This window comes from Helicoverpa armigera, chromosome 10 (genome assembly GCF_030705265.1).
Source record: "Helicoverpa armigera isolate CAAS_96S chromosome 10, ASM3070526v1, whole genome shotgun sequence".
Classification (NCBI taxonomy): Eukaryota; Metazoa; Arthropoda; class Insecta; order Lepidoptera; family Noctuidae; genus Helicoverpa; species Helicoverpa armigera.
The window spans coordinates 811545-831449 of NC_087129.1; the positions used below are offsets into that span (position 1 = coordinate 811545).

Sequence of the window (19905 nt, forward strand, 5' to 3'; positions counted from 1 at the left end):
ACAATATAGATAAGTATCAGATAATGTTACTCTATACTGTTGTTGAAATTAAAAATAAGACATCAGGGATTGAACTTACTTGTATAGTCTGTAGTTAAGGTTAGCGATCGAGAATGGAAAACAAGTTGTAACAGGTACAAAAGTTTATTACAAAAATCTCACAATCAGTCAGTTTTAGATTTAGGTAATAATAAGTATCGAAATAAAATTAACTAATCATCTACCTAAGCTTTTTACATAAAATTATATAAATGCAAATATAAATGGCAACTGCAAATAATCACAAATAATTTCTTGTTCAGTTGATGGTGTTTCGCGAGCGTTTACAATGAGTACGTAGTTGGAGAGACATTTAAATACGACATAATAGTGCTTTCACACTGGCGGAGTTTTGTCGCGCGTAGCAGAACAGAGTCAATTGTTTGACGTCAGTTTTCTTAAAGCTACTGTTTACTATGCATTTTCTCATTTTCATAAACAGTGGTTTAAAAAAATACGTTTATGCTGTCGGTGAATTTGGGCTTTCACTTTCATTGTAAGCGCTTGCGTCTATACCGGTCAAACATACCATATGAATGCAAACAGAACTATTATAAACCAAACGGGCTACATTATACGACATTTAAATTATTCTCTTTAAAAATAATTAAGACGATTCATAAAGAAATTTTTTAACAAAGCAATATTCGGTAATATTTTTTTGTGTATTTTTTTTATTCATTTACATGGCTCTAATGAGGAACAGCATATAAACCAGTTAAATTCAAGTTTGGATAGAAGTGTGTAATTTGTCACTTTGTCGTTGCAAGACTTGTAACTTCAATAATAGGTTTTAATTCTTATCAACAAGGTTCAAATTGTAATGGCACTTGACCACTATACGTATAAACACTTTGAGGGCAGTTTGGTAATTTTTCTAATAATTTTAACTAAGTTCAATAACGACTAAAGCCGAGATAAACCAATGTCACAGTTAGTGCTTATATCCATCCGTTGTAGGAAGAGACTGCTATATTAGGAAATCACTGGTTTAAGGTTTAGTTTTCTCGGCGTTAACTTACCTAATTTACACTACTCGCAAAATTACTCGACGAAGTACTAAAGTTGGACGAAGTTAGACGAACACTATACTCTATTTGAGTAGGCACTTAAGTAAAACAATCTTAATTGAACAAATAAACTACTGCTTAAAACAATGATTTAATTAAGTTATTGTTATTATTGTACTTATATTGTTAAAAAGTCATATCAAAATGGTTTATCTTTAGTTTAGTGCATACTCAAATGCAGTGCAGACTGTATAGACACTTGATCAACAACGTGATGTCGTTTGAAGCAAGGTAAAGTTGAACGAAGTAAGACGAAGTGCTTTCTCACTTCGGTCGACTTCGCGAGTAGTGTAAAGAAGACATTACGAAGATAACAACGAACGTACAGTAGGTACACTGTTGCCTACAAATAGTTATTTATATGTAAGTTACGTTTAATAAAAAACTTGCAATATTTTATTTACAACATACAGAGAAACACATAAAAATCGATGTTTTAAGCAAATAAAACAGTTTTTTGGATATGTGAAATGATGCGTGTATGTGTTATGGACCATGTGATTAATTCGGGCATTATTTATAATGCCCGAGCATTATGAATAATGTCCAGCTTCATCGGGCCAAGTGATTAATAACTATCTTAACTTCATAATTTATCACATTGCACGGGCATTATTATATTGCTACATGATAGTTGGGCAATTTGATAATAAAGCTATATTTTATGCGGTGCGAGGGTGGCAGATGTTCTAATAAATAAATCCTGTTACTTGCTACATATTTTATGATTATTGTTTTAAATTATATGTTCTATTTTAATGGGAAATTATAAGTCTAGCCACAAAATTATTAATTGGACAATTGTCATCTAATTTACTAACTCGGCCTCGTTTTTTTTATCTTATTTTTCTTGGCTCGTTTTTTTATGGTAGAATTTAATTTGGATTCAAAACATTGTATTAAAAACTGAACTTAGTGACGAAAACGAATCGCTGCAAAACCGACTCCACGTAGTCTTGTCTGCCCTACCCCTAGAGTGCAATTCAAAACCGCGTAGGCGCGGAGGGGCGAGGCGGCCTGCGAGCTGAGGCGCAGGTAGTTTTAAGGCTCGCCGCTGCGGCTGAGGCTGGCCGGCCCTGCCGGCCAGCAAGCCGAAGCTGCGGTGGTGAGCGTGAAAACCATCTGCGACGATAAGCTCGCATGGGACCGCCGGAGCCCCGCAGCGCCGGAGCCGTGACAGAAGCCATGCTTGCTGCATGTTGCATGCTTACTTCTATGCTCTGTCAATTGATATGGGATGTGTAATATTTAGTTTATTTTAAGTTAAATGTCAATAACAATAAAAAAAAATGAAATTAAATATGTTTGTATTACTTTGCCCAAAAGGTCACGGGCAATATGTATAGTGCCCGGTCAATTTGATTGTTTGAATAATTATTATTAAATTGCACTCTCATATTGGGCGTTATTCATAATGACCGGGCATTATGTATACTGCCCAATTTATCACTTGGTCCATAACATATGCATTATGTGCGCCTCATTTTTTTTTGTCAATGACATTTGAAACAATATTTACAAGGTTTTTTTATGTGTTTCTCCTCGACTTATAATATTTTATACTATTTACAAATAATAGAGATTTTATTCTTATAACGATTATGAGGCACGAACAGTGAAATAGCACCAAATAGTTATTCCACACGCTTATAAATAACAAAATATCCAGATCTGTGTCAAATAATTTTGTGCTTGTTCTAGTTTTTGCGCGAATATTTCTTATGTTTTATATTTATTGGACTAGAGGACTGAATCAGTGATTAGCGCACTGATTTTTGTGACGCATATCTGGTTCGATTGACACATTATTATTTGGAACTAGTGTTGTAGTTTGCATTACGGGGCGAGTGACTTATAACTGGGTAAAAAGGCGTTGCTGGGTACTGGATTGACTTGGCGGAATACAAGAAAGTCCGAGGGGAGGGGAGGGTTAATACCAAGTATATGAAATGGCGCGAGCAACGGGTATAGCTAACTGCTCGGCTCTGGTTCGGTTTGCAGGTTCTACAGATGGTAGGGGCGCTTTTGAGGGCAGTTGTTTCAGGAGCACGGAGGAAGGAAAGATGAAAGGAGATTTCATACGGAAGGTAGGTCAAGCGCCTTATACGGCGTCCACTAGAACTAACGAGGGGTTTGGATTCCTTGTTTAATCAAACCCGCTCTGTCAAAGATTGGTCTTGATTGATTTATTTTGAAAACAAAGGGAAGGTTCTAAGCAAGGTGTATGAGGGCGGAGCTAGTAACGTTAGTAGCCCCAAAATACTCGCATGTTGGCGAGCTACTTTATTAGGAGTTGCGTTATGACATTTCCGCTAGTCATTTTGTTCGCCATGAGTATAGCTAACTAGAGTTTATTTCACGAAACAAGTCCCACGGAAAATTGTGGAACTATATATTTCTGTAGGTATTTACTAAACTGTTGCATATACACTAGCGCTGCGTCTGCGGGATTTCTTTCGTGAAATGGACTTTACTCGGTTGCAATATGAACACTCTAGTGTCGTCGTGGCGCGGGGGAGGGGGGCGGTGCTCGGGCGGCGGGCTCGGGCTCGGACTCGCAGGCGTCGGTGGAGGCGGGCGTGGGGGGCGGGGGGCGGTTGCTGGCGCGGTAGTGGCGGTAGGCGCGGCGACGAGGCGCTGCTGAGCCGCCGTCGCTGCCGGTGGCGGGGCTGGGCGGCGGGTTCGCTGTCGGACGTGGATACCACGCACAAGCGCTTTCTAGGGTGCTGCAACGAAATATAAAGGTAAGTAAATGGACAGGAAAAAATGACATGATCTTGAAGGAATCATCACCTTCCTTCAAGATCATGTATCGTATGAACGAGGACGGATATAATGGATAAGGACAACCAAAGAAATGATGGATGGATTGTGTGAAAGTTGACATGGCTAGAAAGAACGTTGCTTGTGAGATGACGGCAGATAGAAGAGTATGGAAAAATAAAACATGCTGCGTCAACTCCAGATAAAATAATAGGATAAGGGCAGGGGGACGATGATGATGAATCTTGAATGCTAACTTAATCAACTTATATACTTACTCAGTATAAGTAGCGGTGAGAGCTGGTAAAGCAGGCGTTTCAGGATACAGTCTCTTGAGCGGCACCAGCGCTCTAGCAGCAGGGGGTACAGTTGCAGGGGCGGGGCGGGCACGAGTGGGCGGGGCCCGGGCCGCACGACGCACTCGTCGTAGCGCCGCCCACGCCCCGCCCAATCCTCCCGCAGCCCCAGCAATGCACCCACATACGACAAAAGCGTTGGAGCGTCTAGTAGTTTGCGCAGTCTGTTCTTTGGCGCCAGCGAAGCCGCATGTAGCGGGAGCCTCGTCTGACCCGTCTTCACAGTGTTGGTGGCCGTCGCATAATAGACGGGGGGCTAAGCACAGGTGTTCGTCACAACTGCGAATGAAAAACATATTATGTTCTTTTAGAATGTTTATAAAAACCTTAGAAATTAGTTTAAGTTAATTTTCAGAATACACAAATAAAACAATAAAATCCAATTTTGTAACGTCTATAGATCTCAGATTATTTTATTGTATAAATCTTTGATAATATAAGTTGAAACGGTACTCTGAAGATAGAGAGGACTTGGGTTGGGGAGGTCAGATAGGCAGTCGTTCCTTGCAAAGCACTGGTACTCAGCTGCATCTAGTGAGACTAGAAGCTGAACCCAACAAAGTTGAGAAGAAAGTGACATACCGGAATGCGTCGGGCAGCGGCGCCCGCTCGCAGTAGGCGCCGGCGTCACAAGCTCCTAGCGCCGCAGCACAGGCGCCGTCGGCGCAGCGCAGGCCGCCCGCGCACGCGCCGCACGACGCCTCGTCCGCGCCGTTCTCGCAGTCCTTCTGACCGTCACATCTGTGGGGGAACAATATTGTAAGCTCATACTCAAAAATATTTATTCAAATAGGGAGATTAGCATTCTTCGAATATCAATAGCAATCCCACAAGTCTATGTGCCCCAAAAAACCTAATCTCTCAAATATGAGTGCGTTTTCCAAGTGAGGCAAGTACTATTTCAACTTTTCTAAGTTTGTTCTATTTTAACTTTTCTAAACTTTTAAAACTTTTCTTTTATTTTATCTTGAACATCAATAGCAGTCGTTACGAGTTGTCAGAAGCCAGTAAATCTGACACCAAGGGGTATAGGGTTGGAGAGATCAGATAGGCAATCGTTCCTTGTACTCAGCCGCATCCGGTTAGAATGGAAACTGACCCCAACGTTGTTGGGAAAAGGCTCGGGAGATGATGAAGCCCCAAGCCCCAAGCTTCGTAGTACTTCTTTTTTAACCACGTCAAAAATCATCTCCTCTCCCGCTGTGGGTTAGCAGCGGTGAGAGAGTGTCAGACTCTGACTAAAAACCGTGTTCTGTCGTAGGCCTTTTATGTATCAAGGCCGCGGTCACTCTTTCGAACAATCCCGCAGCCCCGGCAGGAGTTGGCCATGCTGGGAGCTTCGTAGCCCTTACCTCCAGTGCATGGGTATACAGCGCGGATCCGGTGCTGCGGCGTCGCACAGGAACCGCTGCGGCTGACACGCCGGCGCGCCGCACCGCACGCAGCCGCACACTCCGCCTGCGCCGCAAGCACCCGCGCCGCACGTGCCGCCCATCCAGCACGGGTGAGAGCGAGCCACCTGGGGTAACACATTATTATTAGCAAATCATTTATTTCGGAACCATAACACATACAAAATATTACTTTTGTGTAGATTTTATTAGTAAATGGCAGGTTTTCTTTTGGGATAATAAATAATAGTTATAGATGGCGTTGTATCTACTACATGAGTGTACCTTTGCCAAGTTATAAAAATAAAATTGCATCAAGCCCTTTGAGTCGAGAGTTCGAGACACAAGAAATTAATATTTCCGGAAAAAATGATGTTAAAATCTCTCGTGACACTTGGATAGTTATCTGACTGATTTCTTTTCTCCTTTTATAGCATTTTTATTCCCTATTTTAAATTTAGTACTAATACATTATACGACCTGAAAATTATCTAACATTGATAAAATATGACGTTCCGTTCCTTGCATTCACCTACTTAGGTCAGCGCCATCTAGTCATCAGCTAAGAAAATACTTCATTTTCATGTGTGTTCATAGAATAGAAGTATGTTGTAAGACATACCCTGTGCACGGCGACGGCAGCGACGAGCCTGGCGACGTGCGGCACGGGCAGCGCGGGCGAGTCGCGGCGCGCGAGTGCGAGGCGCATGGCGCCGCCCGAGCCCGAGAACCACGCGCCGCCGCCCCACACCGCCAGCGCAGACGCGTAGCCGCCCTGCCACACCACGCGTCTGGAACAACAACAATATAATTTTTTAGTATGGGAATTATCATCATCATCTTCCTAACCTTTTCCCAACTATGTTAACCCTAATCCCACCGGATGCAGCTGAATACCAGTGTGTTATAAGGAGCAGTGTTTTTTTAGTATAGGAATAGATAGCACCAATGGATTCGTCAAGAAAATAAAAGTATACTTTTTTTCTGGTATTGCAACAATGTTATCACCATTAGAAAGTTCAACATTCGCACATGTTAAACCCCGATTTTAATTCAAACCGTGTATTATATGCTGATTGAAACTCTCACCCAACGGTTAACGTGTCATTTGAGTCAAATTCAAATGTAAATCGTATCGTCAATATAAAAACCAACGGCGGGGTGACAGCGTGCTTGCAGCTTCTTGACAACAGCTGTGGCGTGCCGTGCCGTTCATGTGTACACGTAATAATGAAAAGGCACTCGTATTCACACAAAGCACGAAAACTTCTTATCGGCATAGTAACACAAGTGAAACTGCAAGCAGTGTCTAGTATATAAATAACTTACTTGTTAGTGCCGTCCAGGTCGACGGCATGTATCTGCCGGTTGACGGCCCAGTACACAGTGCCGGAGCCGTGGTCGATAGCGAGTGATGTCACGTTGGTGGCCCGCGCTAGCTCTATACGCGCGGTGCCGTCTACGTTAGCTCGGGTTATAACGCCAAGGCCCGCGTCGTTCCATATTAGGAATCTGGAGAAAAAAAATTGGTTTATATGTCAATGACAGTAATAATATTTGCGTTTGCGAAAATCTTCAATGACTAAAATGACAATTGAAAGAAAAAGAGTACTAGGTAACAAATTTTTTGAATCTACCGCAGCAGAGGTCAGTGACCGCAGCAAACAGCTAAATGTGGATCGAAAATACTTCAGCTCCAAGATAGCAATTTTTTATGCGAATGGTACGAAAAAAGAACTATGGCACCTTCAAGTACAAAATTTCACCACCTGCCTCAAAAATGTACCCCTATAATTGAAAAAAAAAAAAAAAAACTCACCTCTTAGTCTGATGAAAAGCCAAGTATCTAGGCATCATATTATCGCCTCTCAATATAACGCCAACCGACGAATTACTATCAATAGAGGTCGCATTAATAGAGTCTGTGTCCGCACAGGTCCAATATAGGGCCCTTCCTAGGACATCGAGGACCATATGGAAGGGTCTGCTGAGCCCTGAGACTATGGTGGTTGAGTCTGTGATGGCTGATGTCACGGAGTATGAGATTGGGACCCTTCGGATTGCGTGGGAGTCGTCGTCCATCCAGTATAGGTGTCTGTGGAGAAAGGATTATTTCTAGTGGAATCGCTTTTTGGGGAATATTGTGATGATTTCAAGTTATTTTGTCCAATTTTCTAATTGAGCTTTATTTGGATCTAACGAAATAAATAAGATTGCGAAATTAGATTGCATTTTTGCATCAGGTAAAGTACTGGATATCAAAAAAAAATATAAAAATTACCTCGCTTTTAATACTTCGCTAACAAGTTATTTAATATGTACAGGTTTAAAATTAAATAAAATTGATTTAGAAAAAAAGTTAATTAAAACATAATGTTAATAACATGTACAACAAAAATATTATGTACTTACTTATTAACAGGATCATACTCAATTGCTTTAACGTTTTTCAACCCCGTGAGTGGTATGTACGCGTCGCTACATTCGCCATTAGCAACTACTATGCGCCCTATTGCGTTCTTTTGGGCAAATAGCAGAAATTCTTCCGGTTCTGTAATAAAGAGGAGGCAGTTGAAAGGAGTGACTTCTACTGACAAAAAATCATCTTTGTTTCCTCTAGAGCCGTTTGTGTGCCATGGCCGCGATTTCGCAGTCCTATTTCACATTGAGCTTTTTATATTTTCAAAAGACATAACATACCCCCTTTTCTACAGTGGGCAGGCACAGGTGTGCACAGCCGCCGTTGTCGCCGAACACTTTCACTACTCACCAGTGCAAGTCTCATTATCGCTGTGCAGCCTATAGTGCGCGGGACAGGCACACACGTACTCCTGGGCGCGGGCAGGCACAGGTGTGCACAGCCGCCGTTGTCGCCGAACACTTTCACTACTCACCAGTGCAAGTCTCATTATCGCTGTGCAGCCTATAGTGCGCGGGACAGGCACACACGTACTCCCTGGGCGCGGGCAGGCACAGGTGTGCACAGCCGCCGTTGTCGCCGAACACTTTCACTACTCACCAGTGCAAGTCTCATTATCGCTGTGCAGCCTATAGTGCGCGGGACAGGCACACACGTACTCCCTGGGCGCGGGCAGGCACAGGTGTGCACAGCCGCCGTTGTCGCCGAACACTTTCACTACTCACCAGTGCAAGTCTCATTATCGCTGTGCAGCCTATAGTGCGCGGGACAGGCACACACGTACTCCTGGGCGCGGGCAGGCACAGGTGTGCACAGCCGCCGTTGTCGCCGAACACTTTCACTACTCACCAGTGCAAGTCTCATTATCGCTGTGCAGCCTATAGTGCGCGGGACAGGCACACACGTACTCCCTGGGCGCGGGCAGGCACAGGTGTGCACAGCCGCCGTTGTCGGCCGCGCATTGTCCGCCCGAGCGGGCCCGGCCGAACACTTTCACTTCTGATATGTATTCGAGGCCAGTTTGGATGATTTTGCGGTTTTCCCCTGTCAGTTTTGTTGCTGATTCTACTATGCCTGGGGAAAAATAATGATTCTGAAGGCTAATTATTATGGAAGATTTGTGAAGTTACGACCGATATTAAAGAGCTACTGATTGCGTTATGCAAGGATTAGAATTGCTGTAAAATGGACGGGCAGAATATTGAAGGTTGAACATGCCCAATTATTAAAAAGAATAGTTATTTGTTTAATTGTTAATTATAAAGAAGTGCCTATTAAAGTTTATTTATTATAGAAAACTGTTATCAAGAGTATAAAAAGTCTTATCCAGGACCGCCGCTAGCAAATGCAAAGGGTGAACCCGTCAAAATTGACAAGACACGACCAAGGCTTTTTTTGAAATTTTATTGCTAATCTACTCATCTAATTTTATTACGTAATTATGGTTTAATTTTGCCGCTCCCTAGATCATGCCACCCGGGGCATTTGCACATCAAATCATTGGTAAAAGATATTAGAAGATGATATTGTAGAAGATATTGTATTTTTTAAATATTACTTGATAAGTCGCTCGATTTGCCGCCCCCTAGGACGTGCCGCCCGCGTGCGGTGCACGCCTTGCACGCCCGCTTACGGCGGGCCTGTCTTATCAAGATTGTCACAAATAGAGTATTACACACGTTGTTCTAAATTCAAATCACTTTGCCGCTCTTTGCATGAAAAATTGCATGCAAATAAACAATATACTAATCACGATGCAATCTACATATTCCTAAGTACTGTTAAATTTAAGTAAAAAAAAACTTACCAGTATTCCAATCGCCCCAATAAACCTTATCATTATGTATGGTCAGCGTATAAGGCATAGACACGTTACTGATGAGGACTTTCCTCCCTGTTCCGTTCAGAAAGGCGAACTCTATGGCGGGCGGGTCTAGAGCTGCCCAGTAGATGGCTTTGCGTTCATAGTCTATGGCTATAGAGTGCACTTTTCCGACTTGTTCGAAGAGGGTGGAGGGGGATGAGCCGTCCATGCCGGCTCGTTTGATTGTTTTCGAGCCTAGTTCGGACCAGTACATGTAGCTAAAACAATGGAAAATGACTTGTTAGGGGACAATTTTATTTGGGTCTAACATTTATTTTGAGTTTAATGATTAACAGTAGCTACAGTAAGCCGGGTCTAGGGTAGCATGAAACTTTTTATTAACAAAATGATGGCTAAACTCGTCGTTAAAATTTTACACGACAAGAGTTCAATAATGAACAATTCACACTTTAGTTTCCAGTAGGATTTCTAAAGAATTTTATAGTCACCAAGTAACTGGAATTGCAATGAACCATTTATAAAACCACATTTAATAGGTAAGGTGTTAAAAATCTGTTTATTTGAAACCCTCGATAACTGAATAAAACTTACCCTTTATTAGGATCCAAGGCAATGCTCTTGGGTTTCTTAAGGCCCTGCCAGACTAGCGCTCTTCGACTAGATCCGTCTAGACGAGCCACTTCAATGCGCTGTGTTGCCGTGTCTGTCCAATATATGTTCTGTCCTGACCAGTCTATTGCTATTCCTGTGGTGGAAATAATAAAAGATAATTAAGCATATATAGACTAGCTTCTGCCAGCGGTACCACCCGCATCCCGTGGGAACTACTTCCCGTACCGGGACAAAAAGTAGCCTATAGCCTTCCTCGATAAATGGGCTATCTAACACTGAAAGAAATTTTCAAATCGGACCAGTAGTTCCTGAGATTAGCGCTTTCAAACAAACAAACAAACTCTTCAGCTTTATAATATTGGTATAGATGAATTTGAATGATATGATATGATATTTTTAGAATAATCGGCTATGAAAGCAAAAAGAAGACTCATCATCCGTTTAAGCATAGTAAATTATAATATTTTAGTCACACAGTTTACACATATTTTAGTCAAATTAAGACAAGCTAAAATGTATCCTATTTCGTTCTTTCACGACTTAAGATGATTTGCATGCCCCATCTTTTTGATCGAATATATTCGTAAAATTTTGATCAATATAACAAGTGATGTCCTCCTAGCCGATTATCGGCTACGGCGGCGGTTCTCATTTAAGGAGATCAGCCAATTGCGCAGGACGTATTATAGTGCACAAATATTTGCGCAGACACAGGTGCACTCCCTATTCCTTCACTCTCATAACCCGATGGGACGGCAAATCCGACACGACCGGAGAGAGATCAGGCGCAGGACCGACATTTACGTGCTCTCCGATGCACGGGTGTATCAATCACCAACTTCCAGGCTCCGGGCTGCTTTGTGAAAGTCTTCTAAAACCCACAAAGCGATTTCGGCCCGACTCGGGAATCGAACCCGAGACCTCGTGCTCAGCAGCCGCACTTGCGACAGCTAGACCAACGAGGCGGTTCATAAATATAACAAGTACCAACTAACCTTCAACTAATCCCATCCATTCGAGAACTTTCTCCATGTTAGATCCATTTATAGAGCAGCGGTTGATAGTCTTTGTTTTAGCGTCCGACCAGTAAAGCTTATTACCAGCTACGTGAACGGCCAATGCGCTAAAAGTGTATTAACATAGTTGTAAATTTAATTCTTCTCCATGTAATCGTTATAAATAACTAAATCATTTTTTTAAATTAGTAATTCTTTATCATATTAACAGATTATGGAAATTTTCTTTACAAAAATGAGATATTCTGTAAGTTAATCCTAACCACAAAACTACGCTTAAAATATTAATTTTCTTGTCTCAATCAAACCGCCCATTGTGTCACCGACTTTAAAATCTTTAGGTTAGTTTTTTATTGTTGTTTTTTAATTATATAATCTAATATACTGCCACTGCACTTACCTGACTTCTTTTAAATCTTTGAGTGGTAGAACAGCGACGTCATTTCCTTCGTTCTCAATACTAATATGTCCAATAACATTCTTACGACTGTACACTAGGAAAGCTTCGGGTTGCACGCACGTTTTCTTGTCTTTACTAAGTTCAAAACCTATGGGAAACATTTTAAGATATTAGTGTCTTTTCCATGATTGCATATTTTTTTTAATACTGAACAAAAGTGTATGTTATAGGAAAAATATACCCGAAAAAGTGTAAATATAAAAAATATAAGCTAATTCAGACAAATCTTTTGCGCAAAAAAAAGCGCAACTCTTTGCGCAAAGAATATATTTTGCGCAAACCATAAATATTTTCTGTTAAGAAAGAAAAAAATATTTGCATAGAACATAGGTGGTACCAGTTTTTATTACTAACCGATTAGACGATATACAATGACTTACCGAGAGGACAGCTACAGACATATCGTTCAGGAGTGTTGAGACATAGATGTGAACATCCTCCGTTGTTATCCGCGCATTGGTTCCACCCGAGCGACTCTCCCAGGCGAAACGCTTTCACTCCCATCATGTTCGCCATTTGTTCTACTACAGGCTGACGTTCTAGACCTGAGTATAGAAAAATTTTGAGTTTTGGTAAGTAGATTATAAGGTGAAAAGTATTTAAATATGACGGATAAAGGAAACTTCATGAGATTACCAAAATTATGATATAGAACAAGTCACTCGTAAAATAAAAATCCAGGATTTTATAGTAAACATTAAGTTTTTGGACCAAGTTACGAAAAAAAAAAATGATGTTCAAGGAAGTTAGATTTTACCTGTATTTTTGTTAATCCTATCTAGCGTCCGCTTCTGCATATCGGTCCAGTAGAGATATTCTCCTAGTAACGTGAGACCGAAGATGTGTAATATCTCACTGCTGTGTAATTCTTTTCGCTCTGTACCGTCCATGTTGCACACCTGTAGACGTAAAAAGAAGTAACTTTATGCACATCTTTTGAATATTTTTGTCGTAAAAACTTTAGTTTTTGAGTGTTTCTCAGTATAATAATAACCTATACATACATATGTGTGTCTAGATTAAATTAAAAAAAAAAACAGAGAATCACTTATTACTGGACAAATAGACAAGTTTATGTTAGTTTATATTTCAAACTAGCTGATCCCGCGAACTTCGGATCGTTTAAACCTTCCCTGGACACAGGTCCAGGTTTGTACAGACAAACATTTTAAAACCAAAATAAGATAAATCGGTTCAGCCATTCTCGAGCTTTAGCCAGACTAACGAACAACAATTCATTTTTATATATAAGAAGATTCCAAATACTTTGGAACAAATATATAGATTAACTTACCTCAATCTTATGCGTCCTAGCATCACCCCAATACAGCTTATTCTTGACCGTATCAAGAGCTATACCATTAGGCCAGGTCAACTTCTCGTAGACAAGCAACATTCTTCCACTGCCGTCTAAGTTAGCTCGTTCTATCTTAGGTTTCTTGTCGTTCCAGTCGGACCAGAACATCCAGCCGGCTGTCGGGTGTAACGCTATGGCACGTGGATCGTATAGCTCGTTGTGGATTATTACCTGAAAGAGGATGGGAAATCGGTATCTATGTAAATGTCGATTTAGTTAGAAGAAAATGTGAAGACTGGCTTGTGCCAGTGCCCTCTGTGAAGGGAGGGAAAGAAAGGTGCCGAATAAAATATGTTACTGTTATTATAATGTTTAGTTTAAACCACTATTCACACTCTATTCTTACAGGTTTTAACCTGTAATAAAAATCTGGTTATGAACCATGGTATTTGTCACTACTTTTTTGCGCCTTTGTACATGTCACTTTTAAAAAGATCTTGACTAACTTTAGAACAGCTGCTTCTCGAGACTAAAATACGATAAACCAAGGTCATAGAGATATACTTATTTGACAACATACCTTCTTCGAAGTACCATCAAGCCTGGCCACATTGATAGTATCAGTGACTGGATCAGTCCAGTATATATTCCTGGCTAGAGGGTCGATAGCAATACTGTCGGGCACTCCGTTAATGTGAATCACCACTGTCTGTTCGCTACCGTCGAGGCGTGCTCGAGATATTGTCTTTGCCTGTAAGGGAATTGGATTATTGTGTGGTTTTTATTAATGGAAACTATAGGCAAAAGTGTGAAGAAGATTGGAAAATAGGTATGTATATTGTTTACTGCAGACTAGGCGTTCAACGTACGCATACACAAATATTTGTAAGGACTGAAGTCCTATTGTTCACTGTGTATGTGACTATGCGTAGTGCGAAAGCCTAGTCTGTTATTAGCTTAATATGACAAAAACAGGACTATCCTTCAATCATGACATGGAAAATAACATTGTGGAATCTCTGAGAGCCTACTGAAAGGGTTACTTTGCCATGAAATCATGGTTCATTTAAAGCAAAAGCCTTGAAATGTATAACAGCATAACTACTCAAAATCTTGACTTTGATTAGTAAACTCCGAAATAAAATAAAATGACATTTATTTCAGGCAAGTTCACCCATATCAGAAACAGATTGGTCACAAAACAAATTATTATTATAAATTAAAAACACTAAAGTAGATGTAATAACTTACCAAACTATCAGCCCAATAAATATGTTCGTACTTGGGATCAAAGTCCACCGTGAGGGCTCTCTTCAGGTCTTTAAGAGGTAATGCGTACGGAGTGAAGTCCGGAGAGTCCAGTGATATCTTAGATATAGCGGAGCGCTGTGCCACGATGAGGAGTGACTGTGGACTGTCGTGGCAGGTTGTGTTGCTGTTCTCTTTGAGTTTCGAGCCCGTTGGGCATGCACATTCGTAGCCTGCGAAGATAAATGATTAATGATGTTTAATAGTTCGGATTGCAGCGTATATGGAAGATCAAACAGGTACTATATGTAATGATACACATTGAAAATGACGGTTATCTACATTAACATCAAATATTATTTTTACATACTTAGAAACAATGCTTTACGACCATGCATGGGAGCTTTAGATTTAGGCCATTCATGGAAAAACCTGAAGGGATAAAACAGTGAAATTATTATATTAGTATGTTAGTATACATGGAATTTATTATTTGACTCTCAGAACACCATGTTTCTTAAGTATATAACAAAAGACATTACTTCTATGGGTAGAAAGCGGTCATAGACCATGCAACCTTAAAGGAGGTACATTGTATGTAACATCTTTTCAACAGGACCAATAATTACCTAGTGGTGTTGGCGCTAAAAGGCACAAATGCGAGCATCCTCCATTATTCTCCTTGCATGGATAGTCACCCGGGGGCATCAGCTGTCTGCTTCCATCATATACCTTCAAGTCCACAGGTACGGGATCTGATTTTATCAGCTCTTTCATTGGGCCACTTGTTGCTATATCCCATGTGTGAATTGACCTTAAATAACAAGTAATGGGCCTTGTATTCCATAAAGTGCAAAATAGATCAACAAAAACACATAAATAAAAAAAATAGGGACCTATATAAATATTTTTTACATAGACCTGAGAGTCCCGGATACAACCGATTAAGAATTGTAATAATTGACATAATAGTCATAATTTATATAATGTAAAAATTAATATTTTACCCACACTAAAACACATATAAATACAATAAAAGGACCCAAGATTCAAAGTAAATTGCTAATGCAAGCATGTATTATTTTACACAGTGTTACATATTATACACAAGTTACTCACCATGTTTTCCAATCAGTCCAATAAAGCTTGTAGTTAAAAAACGCAAGTGCATATGGATACACAAGGTTCTCTTTAACAACACTCTTTCTCTTCTCTCCGTTAAAATCAATAACATCAACAAAATGTAACTTAGCATCAACCCAGTATATCAGATTATTGTCATAGTCTATTGTGATACCATTGGGCCAGAATATGTTTTCTTTGACTATAATTTTACGAGTAGCTGGGTCTCCATTCATTCCGGCTCTTTCGATTTTGGGAACTTCTCCCCAATCTGTCCAGAACATGAGACTAAAACAAACGACAGATGTTAGTCAGATAAGTAATTACTACTCATTGAATGGCTTTTTCAAGTTTAACATAGGTAAACTTGGTTGAGAAAACCTATCTCTTTATGACAAACTGAAAATTAGTCTACATTTTGGTATTTTCATTGAATATGTTAACTTTAATTTCTGGAATTACTAATATAGTATATTATGTAGTATTATGTATTATTAGTATGTCTCTACCAGACCTCGGGACTATAGAGTCCCGGATTTTTGGGAGGCGAACGTGGGGCCGAAGCCAACACGCTGAAGCCCTTTTGAGACAACTTTAATGAAATGGTGACACAAAACCGACGATTATCCCTGTATACACTATAGAAATGTACCCAAGGACAATCCCCGGTTCTGTGCTAAACTATTGCTAACTATGGATGAAAACTACTTGGGCTATTGTGATGGGATGCTAATGGACTAGGAATGGGGAAACTACGGGAACTATGGCACCTGCCGATAACAATGTAATAAATACACGTAAAAATGGCAGGTGGAGACTCGCCAACTCACTTACTGGGCCCCCGGGAATCAGTCACTGAAAAGCAACAAGAGGGCAACAGGTACATGAGCGGCTGAGAAGGGTGAGGATACCTCGGCGGACTTTAAACGCAGATCACGCGCTCCCTGTGGGTCCAGCATCACCGGCCCACTCGCCACTTACCACGAGGCACCTACCCTCCGAGCATTGCTCTAGCGACTCCACTCTGACCGGCCGGTGAAGGCAAGCCAAGAGGCGGGAGACCTATCCCCCGTCATGCTTCACTCCGGCAAGCCGGAGATGGGGGACAGTATACTCTCCCTGGAGCACTCGGATATATAGCCCCGCGGGGTCGCTACTCCCCGTCATCCGCCTCAGATGCCCTGCGGGGCTTATTAGTATTATGTATATTGTTTTATATATTATATTGTTTTACACATTTATATGTCTGGTCAACACTGCTTTGTTATTGGCATTTGCACAAATAACTATTTACCAAGATGATTTCAGATAATATCAGAATCTTGCACACAAGAGATGTAATGAATAAACAATTTTAGTTTTATAATATCTTACCCTTCTTTAGGAACAACAGCGATAGCTCTGGCGAGGTCCACTTCAGACCAGAACAGTACTTTTCTATACCTCTGCTCTATGCTAATAACTTCAATTTTGTTTGTTTCCCCGTCTGTCCAATAGATTTTGTCTGTATACCAATCTATTGCTATACCGGTTGGTGTTATTAATCCTTCTGAAACTATTCTAACCTGAAAGTAAAGTTATTGTGTTTACATGTACAGTTTAGTTGGTTAATTTTATATTAAGAATTAAAAATATTCAAAAGCTTGTCCACAAAATTAAATGTAAACCAGCTATATGGAGCAGTTGCACTCCAATGAGATTGATTCACTTATTTATTTATGACCTGGTAAAATTTTATTAATATTTAATTATTTAAAGGCACTCAAGACATTTAGTTTGTCCAGCTAGTTGACTTAATATAAATTAATGAATAATTACTATTCAAATAATGTTCAATGAATTAATATTATTGTCACATATAAGAAGATATGTAATCTTCAAATTATGAATGAAACAAACATATTGTTATTGTTTAACAGCTTACCTTATCCCCTACATGAGTTTCATTATAACTCATACATTGTATCAACTCTGCGGTCTGATCAGACCAGCAGATAAGATCCTTCCTATGAAAGAAGTCCACAGCAGACCCTTGCACCAGGTTCTTAACTATGGTGTCAACTTTGCCGAGTTTTGATGTGTTCACCACTCGGATGTCTGATGCCGTTGAGTATAACAATATTGGGTTGCTTACTACTGCATAGAAACCTGAAAAATTGTAGGACTTTTATTCATTTGTACTACATTTAATGTTCACCATATATCTTTACTGTCTTAATACCTCAGTTTGTATGCTAGCTAGTTACAGTAACTATTTCATCTATTTAGATAGTATTTGAGGGGGATTGATTGGAGATCATAGAAGATTATTATCTGAGCATTCTTAAACTATTTAGCTTTAATCCACAGAAATAGCTAGTTAAGAAAGTCTAAATGTGTTGTTTTCCTTAAAGGAACCTTCATCTTGGTTGTCTGTGTAAGCAAAAGCAATATCAAAGGCAAAGCTTACTAATTAATATATTAATTATACGCTGCATAATAGTCGTGTAGCAGTAAACTATCCGTTTATCGCGACAGTTAATGCTATTATTTTAGACAAGTTGCAATGTTATCATGCAAAATATAAACAAAGTAGATAGGTGGTATTACAGTAAACACTGTCTTGTGTGGATGTTATATCGATTAAAGTGTTATTTATTGAAGAAACAAGGAAAATGTGATGGTAGACACGAATTAATTAAGATTCAATAGGTAATGTCAAAAAGTGCACATCTTCGACGATAAGATTGCTTTTAAGATTGCTTGCATTGTACTGCATTTCGATTGTAGGTACACTAAATTGTGATGGTTTATGACTTACCTTTTAACTGCAGGAACATTAACAAACAAAACACATTCATAATATTTTGAATTATTTTGTCCGCGTAAAGTATTCTTCGGCGTTTTGTCATAATGAAAACAAATGCATACTAATCGTCCAATCACTCATGTGGTTATTTTCACTATAACACTTAATTAATTAGCAATTAAACTAAATAAGGCACGGCAGAAACTTAGCAGGCAACATTTTTATATGGTTTTGAGAGTAGGAAACAACTTTTTATTTAGATTTTGGCTAAGGTTAATAATTTCTCAGACAATGAGTTTGAGAGATCAACAAACGCAACAGTGTTACTAGAGTAAAAAATATAGCAACATTTGTATGGTTGCCAGCCTCAAAATAGAGTTTTGACCTCATAATAATGTCAACTAGCTTTTGTTAGATATACAGAAACCTAAATTAGATTAAAATAAAAATTATATGACAAGACTAAAGAAAATACCTATCTATCTTAATTTATTTTCGAAAACATAACATTTTGGACGTGTTGGTAATGTTTTTGGCTATGATTATGTAATTTCTATATTGTATTTTTTAGAAGTAGTTTTGTACATACTACCGTGTGCGGGAGAGAATATAAGGAAGTACATGATGGATAGTTAACCAAGGATAATGGGAATGTCACAGTAAATAGCGAAAGATAAGGGGTAGTACCTACGTAGGTACATAATATAAAGAATACCTATACATGGGTTAGTAGGTACATGGGGGATTAAATACGGGAGTACCTACTACCAAAAAGAGACGACGCATTGTCTTTGTATGGCTAGGTGACACAGTCAGTACTCAGCGTCACTGAGTAGATAGAGCATTTACATTGTACAAATATGGCTCACCCAATTTCTTGAGATAAAACATCTGAATATCTACTAAAAATAACGAGATGAATTGAGGCATTCTTGGATTAGTAGTTTTTGTTCCACTAGAAACTATAGTAGTTTAGCAAATGCAAGCCAAACAAGATTCCAAATTATCCACCCGAAACAATAACGATAACTGCACCAAAACCTACTAAGCGCTTAAAGCGCTCAATTATCTCCACAACACGCGATGTTGTATAGAGCAGTACTAAATAGCGGTTGTTTCGATTTGGCGCGCTGCAAAATTGACTCGATCACCAACAATAACAACTAAGCACCGCGCTATTCAATGCGGCCGCGGCCCGATTGGCTGCTGTTAATGTTAAACTTGTTCCAACACTGCCAATGAATAGTTCAGCGTTTGATTTGGATTTCATAGAATAATTTGGATGAACTATCTTTGTTGGAAGAGCTTTACAACTGTTTCTGTTTAATATTCATGCATTGGTGTTAGCAGACGTTTACATTTTTAAGAAGAGCCTGATTAATCTAATGATACAGTTTTATTTTGTTACCGATGCGTTATTACCTACACCCAGACCAGAATCCCTTCTGCTGGCAATTTTTCCAGCTTCCTTCGACAGAGGGCATAACTAATTTCGTTAC

At 39.7% G+C, this 19905-nt stretch overlaps 1 protein-coding gene across 1 annotated transcript; it reads right to left on the reverse strand.

Moving 5' to 3' along the window:
* Positions 1-125: 125 nt before the first annotated feature.
* Positions 126-18738, reverse strand: LOC110375193 (low-density lipoprotein receptor-related protein 6). Its single transcript, XM_064036710.1, has 23 exons — positions 18419-18738; positions 17543-17766; positions 16993-17183; positions 15616-15906; positions 15126-15310; positions 14500-14729; positions 13829-13999; positions 13246-13479; positions 12709-12850; positions 12332-12496; positions 11892-12039; positions 11471-11598; positions 10455-10608; positions 9846-10120; positions 8888-9112; positions 8032-8170; positions 7439-7714; positions 6949-7131; positions 6242-6410; positions 5581-5747; positions 4811-4969; positions 4151-4507; positions 126-3835 (listed from the first exon to the last, which is right to left on the reverse strand). Exons 1-23 carry the CDS (start codon positions 18507-18509, stop codon positions 3604-3606), a joined length of 4536 nt encoding a protein of 1511 aa, XP_063892780.1. The 5' UTR covers positions 18510-18738; the 3' UTR covers positions 126-3603.
* Between the last annotated feature and the right edge of the window lie 1167 nt (positions 18739-19905).